The sequence below is a fragment of the Echinops telfairi genome, unplaced genomic scaffold, assembly GCF_000313985.2.
Source record: "Echinops telfairi isolate 266 unplaced genomic scaffold, ASM31398v2 ScPeMD7_7420;HRSCAF=8458, whole genome shotgun sequence".
Lineage (NCBI taxonomy): Eukaryota > Metazoa > Chordata > Mammalia > Afrosoricida > Tenrecidae > Echinops > Echinops telfairi.
In genome coordinates, this window is record NW_022111320.1 from 6,230,069 (window position 1) to 6,243,134 (window position 13,066).

Genomic DNA, 13,066 nt, shown 5'->3' on the forward strand with positions numbered 1-13,066 from the left:
TTTTTAACTTACGTCTCGTTGAAAAATCTAATTATTGACTCATTTTACTATCTCAGTTATTTCAATTCATCTGGAATTTAATGTTATTAATGGTCTTTCACATTTGTGATAAATGACTGCTTCAAATTGAACCACCGTGATTAGTGATTTTTTTTTTTTAGATGGGGAAAGGTCAAGCTAACATTTCCTAAAAATGGAGAAATTATAAGTAAAATGCTTAGATTATTTGCACTGTTGATTTTGGAAATTTGGGGTTTAAAAATGTCTGAATGCAACCTAAAAATAGGATTTTTTTGTTTTGTTTTAGCATTTTTAAATATATATGTGTCTACATAGACGTTTGTTTTAATTTTGTTTCTTAAATGCTTTCTATTGTACAATTTAGCTTAAGAAATAGATAGCCAGTATAATAAAGTATTTAGCCTATATAATATTTTATTCCTTTGCCTACTGTGTTTGATTTCTCTGCATTTTAATAACTATGCCTTTAATATGGTATCACTTTTCAAGATAACAGGAAAGCAAATTTTACAATTAAAATTGATTAGCAGTTGATTTTCTTTTTAATTTGTTTGATTAGAAATAATCAGGACATGTAGTTACTTATGCACAACTTTCTTTTTCTTTCAAGTAAGGGTACTTATTTCCCCTCAAAAAACCTAACCATATCACTTTATTACTATCTACCTTCTTTTCTTAGTGTGAATGGTCTATAGTTTTAGCTTCTTTAAAAAGGAACCAGTAGTTTAAACTAACAAGTAGTTAGTTTAAATCTAACAATTTGATAATATGAGTGGGTTTATTCTGAATATGCTGGGATTTTTTTTTTCTCCTTCCTTTGTAAACTCTTCATTTCGCAGGGTGTTTTTTGGTTGAGGTGGTGGTTGCTAGTATTTTAGTCAGGAACCAGACAACTTGGGAAAGTGCAATATATGTCCTTGCAAAACAAGGTTATTTTTGAGAATTTTTGCCAACATTTTCTATACATGTTCAATTGAAGTTTTTAATCTATAGATTTACTTCCAACATCAAAGGAATACATTTTATAAAGTAGACGATTTAAAATCGATTGTTATCTGGTTTTGTTTTTCCTCAAAACAGGAAGGAGATGATTATGAAATCATTCCTAACAGTAACTTCTATGTATCCAGAACAGCCTACAGAGATAATACTTCTGTCTACCACATAAGTGGGAAAAAAAAGACATTTAAAGATGTTGGAAATCTTCTTCGAAGCCATGGCATTGACTTGGACCATAATAGATTTTTAATCTTGCAGGTATGTTTATTAAACGTGTCAAAGGTCTTAATTTTGTTTTTTAATGAACATAGGGGGCTTACTACTGTTGGATCATGCTGTATTTTTGAGGCCTTAAAGTACTCTAGCAGCACATCATGGTTTACATACTATAGTCAAGATGCGAATCATTATTTGCTGCTCTAGAAATTTAAGGAAATTCATTCAAAGCACAATTATTTTCATCATCAGATACTCATTATGTTTGGATGGACTGACATACTTGTTCCGCTCTAGCAGCACGTAAATATTGGCGTAGTGGAATAAATATTAAACACCAATATTATTGTGCTGCTTTAGTGTGACAGGGTTATAGCAACTATTTTATCATTTCTGTTTAATTGTCTTAAAGATAACTTTTTTTAAAAATGGCATTTTGTGTGTTTGGTGAAATTTTATATAGCAAATTGGATTCTCCTTTGACAATTTGTAAATATTGAGTGGTATTAATTACATTTTAACATGTGTCAGTGTTCTCAATTGTGTTCTGTCTGTTCCATTATTAATTTTGTGTTACCTTATTTCTCTGAAGCTAACATTTTAAATGCGATTCACTGTCTTCAGAGGGTACCATTTCTCTTTGGTTTTGTACTTCCGATTTTTGTTAATACTATATATCCCCTCCCCCACAAAATCACTACTTCTCAGAATTTACCTGAATAATCTTTTTTAACACCATGAATGGTAAGTTTAAAACTTTATTCAAATTGAGGTATTGTTTAGAATGACCTACATTATATTCTTGAACCACTATTAGTAAATAGAAAATATTTGATGTTTCATTCTTTAGTATTGCAACTTTTTAAAAGCACACTATTTAAGGAGTGTAAACTAGTAAGTGCTGGGTGTTCCGTTAGTTTTTAGTAGAAATTCTGTAATCTCTGTTCTTATTGCTAAGGAAAATCTGGTTTGCTCTTTGTGCCTTGCCTTTCAAGAACAATCTTTAGCTTTATCACACACTTAACAATTCCTTTTTGAGGCTATTTTTCTCCTAGGTCCCATCTAGAGTCACCAAAAATATAATGATGAAAGCAAAACAAATTTTTGGAATAAAAATTGCTGTTAATATTCTTTAGTGTCATATACTTCTGATCTTAAAATCCATTCAGAATTTTGATTTGACATTTAAAACTTTGTTAGGATAACTGAGAGTTCCCAGTAACAAACTTAATACCATTAATCCCTGTTTCCATTTTAATTTTTATTTGCAATTTTTTAATGCTTCTTTTAAACATGGTAAGGAGAATTCTTACCACTCTAAAATAACTTGTATAACTATCTTTTGTTATCATGCACAGTATATTAATGTGACCCGAGCTTATTTTTAAATACTGAACAATAGACTGACATCTCTATTCTGGAACTTGATTTATACAGTAATGTTAAACATGATAAATCCTAGAAAGCTACACTTAAATATATAGCTCTTTTTTATTCTTTGCTGTTAATTTTTGTCATGGATGACCAAAGCTTTACCCTTGTGCAAATCTAGAGTGGAGTGCATTGTAACTTAAGAATTATTTTTCCCCTCAAGTATAGCCTCCCTGGATGTAATTCAGTAATAAAGGAAACTAATAAACTAGTAACTTCCCAAAGAAGTAGATTAAAAGTTCTAAATTGCCGGCTTTATATTAAGTGATGTACTTCTCGTGCTTGAATTATTTGTTCTCTTAAAGATATGAAACTTGATTACTGGTTAAATAATAACAAGGTAAACAATTTCTTCTCAAATAATAAGGGTAAAATTAACACATTAGTTTCTATTGTATTTTATTTGTAAGTTCTAAATTTACAAATAAGAACCTCACCTGTTAAGAAGAGCTAGGTGGAACTAATTAATGGTGCCCTATGAATAGCTGAAGAAAGTGATTTTAAGTGTATTTAGATTTTTATCTAATTTCTTATCAAAACCTTAGAGACTCCTACATTAGAGATTTAAAACATTTGAAGGTAAGTATGTGGATTTTTCCAACTTTCTTTCCTGCTGAGTAAAGTTCCCTAAAAATTAGCCTGGCCTGGGAAGCTGAAAACTTGGAACTAGCATCCTACATTTAAGGCATAAATGATTGTTTTGAATAAAATATGCAAGTATAAATATGGGCCCACAGTAGTGAGTAGCTATCTTACATAATATAAATTTAGTAAACATAAAAAATTATTTTTAACTTACAAGCACTAAATTTTTAAAATTCCACAAAGATATTGTTTGGTTTTACTATGTTTCTATATTGGTTTATTAAGTTTTTCAAGTAAGCATTCTTAGGGTTTGAATTCATTTAAAATGTCATCATTTGGTCTTTCATACAAGTCTCATGAGATAAATAGGTACTAAAGGTGGTAAAACCCAGTTTCTTTTACCTTGAGACATTTACATATATATGCCCTTAAAGCCTAGTAGATTTGCAATTGACTGTATATGCTCCATATTTTTATAGGTCTCTGGGTGCCTTTGTCCCCTTATAACAATACACAATAATTGCCCCTACAAATAAGATTTTATTATCTCTGTATAGCATTCATGGTATCTGTGACTTAGTAGGAGGAATTAGTTTAACTGCATTTAGTCCTCAAAGGTTAGTGGAATGATAGCCATAAATGCTTTCATTGCAGTTCAGAGTTGATACGTCAATAATTGCTGTTTCCAGAAGTTTTTGTAAATGCTTCAAAAAGGCACTATATTGGTTTTATGCAAATTTTCATCTTAGTACTTTTAGCTTCATATTATAAAGTCTTAGGTTTTTTTAAATTTTTAATCTAGGATTATATTCCGTAAATTTGGATTTTTATTAGCCTAGATTTGAGTTATCTGAGCATATCTTTTTTTTTTAATGCAAGTATACATTTCCCAAGTGCAAACTTGGCATATAATACAAGTTGTCCTTAGTCCTGGTCTTTTGGTCTATAGAAATAAATCTGCCACACGAAATCTTTAGCCGTATCAATAATAACTCAGATGGTATCTAAAGCAAAAATTATCAAAAGTAAGTGAAATTAGGAAACTGAGGAGCCAAAATAGATGTGAAGAATTAAATACTCTTGTGAAAGGTGATCACTGTACAATATGATGAATGCAGTTAATGTCACTACATTGCACATGGGAAGGATATTGAAATGATGAGCATATTGTTAAAATATTTGCCACAGTTTAAAAATAAATTAAAAGCCCACCCTCTAAATTATTCTTCATATTTATTTTAAATACTGTGTTGGCTTGTTTTCTTAGTCCCTGGTGTATATATATATTATATAGCTCACAAAACAGCAAATTAGGGTAAATCCAGTATGATTGCAAGAAATTCAGCACCATGAAAAATGAAGGAAACTAAAAGATAGAGATAATCAAAGCCCAGCCATTCTTTGCCATGTAATTTTAATACAGATACCTATATATTTCTTGAAATTGTAGTAGGAGGTAAAGGGGTGAAGAAAAATGAACAGCATTGTCCCTAGTTGACAACTATCGATCCATATCTGAATATGGGTAAAGGGTGTCTTACCTCTTCATTTCTTTAAAAATTTTAAGCTATACAATAAGATTTTTTTCAGTGTGAGTGATCACAGTGACCTGGTTTGTCATCCAACAAACTTTCAGTAATGGGCAATTTTTTTGTAAGATCTTAGTCTTAATATCTACTAGCATGCTTGCCATTTTTGTATTGCTTATAAAATCCATAGTTGGCATTTTCCATGATTCGTGAATGTTTCTGATTTAATGTGAACATAAGTTTAAAACAAAGGGTGTAGTAAATAGCCATGAAGAAAAAAATTTAAGTCTTCCTTAGTATGCTCTAAGCTATAGAAAGTGGAAATAAATGGTGGTGTTATTTGAGAAACTCAAACATTGTATTGTCACGATGTTTAGCTATAGAAGGGCGACTTTAAATTCAGATTGCTGCTATTGATCTGAAATGTGTTGCTTACTGTTGCCATACATTTAAACAATTTTATATAATTTCATGTGAGATAGGTTTGAGTAACTGTTGCCCAAAAAAGACTTAAGTAAATGTTTAATAGCCTATTGACTCTTGCTACTAAGCTGATAAAACCGGTAACTAGTAGAGAAATGAATGTTACATAACCTGTGGACCCATGTAGTAGGTAGTCTCTAGAGTAAGTAGTCTAACAATCGTGTGCTGAAAAGCCAAGGTAGATAATCAGTGCTAGCCGTGTGAATGGGGCTTGTTTTTCTATTTTAACTTTGCTTTTTCAACTGGACAAACTTGTTAGAAAATCATACTTAAATCCTTTGTTTTAACTAGAAAGGGAGAAACAAGTAAAATCAAACAACCAACTGTGTTTTCCTAAAAATTAAGCAGTCTAATTACCTACCTATATTTCATCTCTGAGAAGTAATCTGGCTAGGGAGAATGATGGTTTCAGTAATATTTTTATCACTGTATCTCTTGGACGGAGTTCATAAGTTTTCAGTGTCTGAAAAATGTATGCTTAAGACCACTTGACTCATGCATAGTGCTCAGTAGTTTTCCATTCTTTAAATTGCAACCTAGCTCAGTATTGTCATGTGGGGATACTTGCTGCCTTCTCTTCCTCTCCTAACTCATGGCCATGTTAAAGGCCCCTCCAATAGTCTGGTTGTGATAACTAGAATGTGTGCTTCTGTTATCTAGGGGATTGATGACCAAGGGTGCTGCAGAGTATCTACAACCCCCAGTGCAGCTCTCCGCAATAGACTATCCCAAAATATCAATAGTGCCACTTTTAATAAATCGTACTCGAGATAAGAAAGGTTAAACTTGAATGAAGATTCTTGGCTTCTTCGATGACTAGAATTCATTTGCCCTGTTGACTAGGAATTGTCCTATGTTACAAACCTTTGGACATTCTTCTATGCTTAGAATTAAATCTAAAATTACTGCTACAAACATTTGGAGGGAGCTGGCACATGAAAGCAAAAGAAAATGTTTTACATAAATACCTTTTTTGACAAATAAATCACAAATTTGTGGAGCAAATTTTAAGAATTGGAGTAACATTTTATTTTTTTATAATCGTGCCAATGAAGTATTGAAAAGTGATAATGTATTAAAATTTGAGTTTTGCCTTTGAACAAAGATTTTGAGAGCCATTTTTCATGTCCTGTCACTTCCATGTTTAACCTTCTTTTGTCTTGTTCACCCCCAACAATTTTACATTTAATAATTATGTTGTCTTGATAAATGTTCCGCGCATTACAAAATTTACCCCAAGTTTTTAAGGCTTGGTCGGATAGTAAGGAAATGCTGAAAAGGGGTAAAATACTTACCGTGTATACTCAAGTATAAGCTGACCCGAATATCAGCCGAGACACCTAATTTTACTACAAAAACTGCATTTAGAATGTGCTGGAAAACTCGGCTTATACACGAGTATATACAGTAACATTTCAAGAGTATTGTCCTTTCTAATGTGCCTGTTTTCCTTTTTTGCTATTTTGCTGTGAATAAGGATTTGACTTTTTTGCTACTTGCCAGTTTTTTGCTTTGGTAGAGCACACAGGGTATGTCTATGATTATTAGGCAGTAGTTTTATTGTCTGTATATTCAAATAACTTCACTCCACCATCAAACTAAATGGCTGCCTGGCAGTCGTTAAGGTTATTAATGGTGGGTAAAAAATTTTATTAACCTTTTTCTAGTACCTGAATGAACTTCATGATTATGCTACATATAGGAAAATATTTAAGTTTATCTAAGGTTTTAATTATTCTAAATTATCTAATGATGTCAAGCAAAGATGTTGCAGTGTCACTTGTACTTGTGCCTTATCTCCCTAGTCCAAGCACTCAGTTAGGTTCTTCAATTGTTGCTCTGAGAATTCAGTCATTTCCCTTTTCAGAAGACTGGTTTTAAGAAGTTAGAGAACTAAGTTTGAGACCCTGTGTACCCCCCAGCTCTTAAGGAACTCAAAACAAATTTAGTGAGAAAAATAAATAACCATCATGGGACAAAATTCCAAGTTTAACCATAAAAGATCTTTTTGAAAATCCTTTTTTAGAAAAGGATAAGTCATATTAAATAGTTGGATAATCATTGAATTATAGAATATATGAATACCTGATTGAATTTGATTTACTAGAAAAGTTTATGATGAAATATTCTAGAGGGAGAATTTCTCACTTTGTAAGCTCTTTAAATCTCTTTAAAATTTGATTTAGGTAAGTGTATATAGTAAATGTATGAAATACAACTTTTCTTTTAAGGGTGAAGTTGAACAAATTGCTATGATGAAACCAAAAGGTCAAACTGAACACGATGAAGGTATGCTTGAATATTTAGAAGATATAATTGGTTGTGGACGCCTAAATGAACCTATTAAAGTCCTCTGTCGGAGAGTTGAAATATTAAATGAACACAGAGGAGAGAAAGTGAGTGAACATTTTTTGTTGAAAATCAAAGGTAATTTTCAAGTTAGAGATGTTTCTGAATCAAATATTAAGCTATAGCAAGTCATAATTACAGATAGTCCCTGGGTTGCAAACATACCCTATTTATGAACAGCTCACAGTTGCCCTCTTATGCTGTATAAAAATATTTTCTTGTTGACATCATTAAGAGTTGAACATAATATTCTCCATGTTAATATCACTGTGCATAATACTGGAGTATTTTAATTCAGATTACACCTGTGAAATGTGCTAGTCTAATAGTCTTTCTCTTTTTTGTAGTTAAACAGAGTTAAAATGGTGGAAAAAGAAAAGGATGCCTTAGAAGGAGAAAAAAACATAGCTATTGAATTTCTTACCTTAGAAAATGAAATATTTAGGAAAAAGAGCCATGTTTGTCAGTACTACATGTGAGTATTAGTTTATAATTTTTTAAAAATATTTAAGGTAAAGTTCCCTAAATTAGGATTCTGTAACATTGAAATTGGTTTTTCAGTGTTCCCTACATTTTTAAGTTGGGAGGTGGTTCACGAAGTATATATTACTAAATGCCATACATGTAAACGTTTTAAAAATTCTTGCAATTGTTTATCTAATCTCATTTGCATCGAACCCATTTTGTTCCAAATTCTACCATTGTATCTGGATACTTTTCCTCTCAATTTTAGAAATGGAATTATGGTATCTCCCCCCTTTTAATTTCTTTTAGTTCTGATCTACAGAAAAGAATTGCTGGATTGGAAACTCAAAAGGAAAAAATTAACGAAGATACAAAAGAAATTAATGAGAAGAGCCGCATACTATCAGATGAAATGAAAGCTAAAAATAAAGCTGTAAAAGATGCAGAGAAGTAATATTTTTCTTTAATTTTGGAAGTATTTAGATGAGTGGGTGTTAGTCATTTATTGCCAGTCTATTATGAGTATAATACATTTACTTCTACATAAAATAGTCTCCTTTTCTTAATAACAAAAAATCCTAAAAACTTTAAATTGCCCTTCATCCAATTCATCATTATTAGAGATTAAATGCCAAACTTTGAAGTCACAAAACAATGGAGGATGCTACCCCCTAGTGACAGAACACAATAACACAAAACATTCCAGCAAAAATAGGCATTTGACCTGACAGGTCGTCCACGAACCTGATTCAGAGGCAGAATTTTAATTTTATTGTACACCTCCCTGCCTACCCTCTGCCAATATTCAGTGACATCTTTATGGTGTATTGTTTTCTTTTTTATAGTTTAAAAATATTTTCAGTCTGATGGTTTTTATGGCCCTAAACAGTCCAGTCTCTGGAAAAAATTATTTCCATTTAGTTTGGGGTGACACCATGATGCTGAGTCACAACATGCAATGGCTTCCTCATATACTGGGGAGATCGTGAACTGGTAGTTTTAAGATTCTTTGAAACATTTTTAAAGGAATTTCTCAGGCAGAATATTTTACAAGCAAAAAAATACCTGAATAACCAAATAGTGACAAATTTTTCTTGCTTTCCTAGAAAACTGAACAAAATTACAAAATTTATTGAAGAGAACAAAGGAAAATTCACCCAGTTAGATTTGGAAGATGTCCAAGTTCGTGAAAAATTAAAACATGCTACCAGTAAAGCTCAAAAACTGGAATATCAACTTCAGAAAGATAAAGAAAAGGTAAGTTTTGGGGATAAGGGGTTAAGATTTTGTGTCCAACTATCAAAACTCATTTCCTATAATTTTCGTGGTTGTGCTTGCCTCTTAGTAATATAAGACACCAAGTTAAGTTTGAATATTAAAGTGTTTCATGTGTTTTAAAATTGATCTCTGATCATGATTTTTCTCGTCAAGGGATAAACCTTATATTAATTATGCCATAGGTTCCCAAACTTCCTTGGCCTTCCATTCCCTTTTCAGAAAAAATTTCTCAGTACCTTCAAGGCTATTAAAAACCTTTGAATTGTATCCCACAGTCTATGATATAGTGTAGGTATCTGCTTTTGTAGTCCCCTGGATTGGTTCAACATCCCCTAGTGGGTAGTGTCAAGCCTTTTGACAAACACTGCATTATACATTGAGTCTTAAAAGCTTATAGTAGTACTATATTCTACACTGCTGGGAAAACATTTACTGTGGTGAAATGTGTTTTTTTCTTAGAGCAATAGTTTAAGAAGATACCTTTTTCCTTAGTATCTATCATAGGCTATTTAAAAAGCTAACCTGCCTCCTGAGAGGGTCAGTTCAGAAGTTCCCTCTTCAAAATTAAGGAAGGAAGAAATTGTCAACGTAAATAATATATATATATATATTTTTTTAAGTGAGTGAATGAGTGAGTCAGTGAGTGAGTCCTAAATATATTTCTTAAAGGTGACATTTAACCAAAATGTAGAGTGCCTAACCTATTAGGGACAAGACTCTAATCAATTACTTTAGGATTTATCATAACATTCTTCATAGCTCTGCCATTAAATAGTAATGTATGTGATACTTATAGCTAAATAGGAGCTTCTGGGCTCTTGGCTGCTGTCCGAAAGGTTACAAGTTTGCATCTACCCAAAAAAAATCCCAGATGGAAAACCTGATGATCTGCTTCTGAACAAATAAACCACTGAAAACCCCATGGAGCAAGCATCATCTCTACTCTGACACACATGAGGTGGTCATGAATCAGGGCTGAAAATGGCAACTCTTTATAACCAAATTAGATTCAGAAAAGCTTTTCACCAAATACTTACACAGTAATTATAGTCAAATTTATGATTATTTTCTCACAATATTCCAAATATATTTGTTTGCAGAATATTTTCTACTCAGTACGTCTAGCAAATTTTATGTGAATCATTGGAGAACACTATTTTGGAGAAATTTGAAACTGAAACTAATCAGAATTTTTTTAAAAATTAACTGGTTAGGAATCACCCCCAAACTGAACAATCTAGCTCAAGTAAGACTCTTTTTTTAAGAATATTTGCTTTTAGTTTAAAAAGGTAGTTAGGTGATTCATGACTATTAACTGCAGATATTAATGGAATAAGGAGCCTCAGTCGTGCAGTGATTAAAGTGCTCAACTGTTAACCAGGTCAGCTGTTTGACCCCCACCTGCTGCTCCTTGGGGAAATGTGAAGGTCTGTTTCCATTAGATTAATCACTTTGGGGGCATTTGGGGCAGTTCTGCGCTCCCTTGGGTTGCTGCTATGAGCTGGAAAGGACTTAAAATGGTAGGTTTGGTTTAGATTATCTGTGCAATAAAATAACAGGCCTGTGGTGACTAGAAGAATAAACTGAAAGATCTTAGGATCTGAGGAAGATTTAATGCAGCTGAGGTGTGGTGGGTAGTTTTAAGAAATTACATGTCGAGGTCTGTGACCCGTAAGCCAGGTCTATCTATAGTCATAGAAGCCTGAAATTGGTAGTGTCAGAAGAAAGAACTAACGCCCGGTCATGGAAAAGTGATTTCTTAACGAAGCAAGTTCATGGAATTAGCTGTTCCATTCGACCAGTCATTCCAATCTATGGGTTGCAACCCTTTTGGCATCAAACGACCCTTTCAGGGGTCACCTAAGACCACTGGAAAGCATAAATATCTCACAATATATAATTACTTATTTTGTGATTAATCACTATGCTTTAATTATGTTCCATTTATAACAATGAAAATGCATCCTGCATATCAGATATTTACATTATGATTCATAACAGCAAGATTACAGTTAGGAAGTAGCAACAAAAATGATTTTATGGTTGGGGGTCACCACAACATCTGAGGAACTGTATTAAAGGGTTGCAGCATTAGGAAGGTTGAGAACCAATGCATTTGACAGTGTAGAGATTTCAGTGAATAGTTAAGAACTACTTGTTGAAGCCAGCAGGTTCAAATCTAATTACAATGAAAGGGTCCTACAGGACCCAGAGAAGTGCTTTCAAATAACCATTATTTAAAAAGACTTGCTCATATTGGATTTGTTTTCTAATTTCAGGTTGAAGGATATAAAAGTATACCTGCAAAGAGTGAGAATGTGATAAGTGAGACAACAACTAGAAACAATATCCTAGAGAAGGAAAAAGAGAAAGAAGAAAAAAAATTAAAGGACGTAATGGATAGCCTTAAACAGGAAACACAAGGACTTCAGAAAGAAAAAGAAGTAAGATTGATGATCAGTTTGGCATTTTTTACTTAAAGGTTTTACAGTTACATTAAAGTAACTTTTTTTTTTTAATTCGTCTCTTTGAAAGAAGAGCCTTAAAAATGAACTGTGATCTTTAATTAGATACCCTGCTTTTAAGATTTCTTAGGGTTGTGTCTATGTATATATTATATTATCTGTACTGTGTTGTTTTTGTTATCTGTTGCCAAGTCGATTTTGACTCATCATGTCTCAATGACAGAGTAGAATTGTCCCGTGGGTTTTTTTTTTTACATTTTATTAGGGGCTCATACAACTGTTATCCCAATCCATACACACATCAATTGTGTAAAGCGCAAAAAGTAACTTGACTAATTGTCTCTCTCACTGTCTCACTCTCTCACTGCCTCACTCATTCACTGCCTCACTCTCACTCACTCACTGCCTCACTCTCACTCACTCACTCTCACTCACTCACTGTCTCATTCACTCACTGAATCACAAAAAAAGAGAGAGAAAAAAACAACATTAAAGTAACTTTGCTTGCGCTTTAGTCACACTAGGGTTTGAACCCCTGGTTCCTATATATGTATTTATTTGCTTCATGTAAGTAAGACCATAGGGTATTTGTTCCGTTGTGACTACTGTTTTGAAGTTTCATCTGTGTAGCAAAAACATCAGGATTTCATTTCTCTGTATGGCTGGTATTCCATTGCACAAATATACATGCAATATGAATGAGATACATTCTCAACTGTCTAAGAATTTTAGTTGGTTTACGTGGTTCTTTATTAGCCTTAAGTTATTACAAGAAAAGATGTAACGCCTTTTCAGTGATTTTTTTTTAAGCAACAAGTAAAGTGATTATGATGAAGAATGTGTTGCAAGCTGGGAGTAGTTTCATTATTTCAAAGTGAACGTAGGTTTACACAGCATCAAAGCAGGATGTCAATTGTGGCAGGCCTGCTCAAAGCTGGTAGATGGTCACACCACATCCAGTCTCATGCTTCAAGCTCCTGAGACAGCTCACTATGCACCGCCCATTCCAGGCTTTCTGAATCACCAAAATTAAAAATTCTGGTCTGTTCTATTTCAGTTTGTCAGCTGTAAAAGAACCAGATCAAATCCCTGCATTAAAGGACAAATAAGAGTTGTCCATAAATAACCAGGGACCACCTGTACCACTTTTTGTATATCCATTCAGCTATTGATATTTTAGTTGTCCTGTCTTAACGGCTATTGAGTTAGTTAATTGTGCCAGCCTGGCCGATAATCACATGTGGG

The 13,066-nt window shown here is 32.9% G+C and overlaps 1 protein-coding gene across 1 annotated transcript in view; it reads left to right on the plus strand.

Annotated features, from left to right (window-relative positions):
- SMC4 (structural maintenance of chromosomes 4) overlaps positions 1–13,066 on the plus strand; it is a 39,784-nt gene that overhangs the window by 1,004 nt on the left and 25,714 nt on the right. The window contains exons 3-8 of the mRNA XM_004704247.4: positions 1,102–1,278; positions 7,496–7,660; positions 7,961–8,088; positions 8,388–8,528; positions 9,185–9,335; positions 11,636–11,800. Of these exons, the coding sequence (XP_004704304.2) occupies positions 1,102–1,278; positions 7,496–7,660; positions 7,961–8,088; positions 8,388–8,528; positions 9,185–9,335; positions 11,636–11,800 (927 nt within the window). The remainder of the gene's footprint in view (positions 1–1,101; positions 1,279–7,495; positions 7,661–7,960; positions 8,089–8,387; positions 8,529–9,184; positions 9,336–11,635; positions 11,801–13,066) is intronic.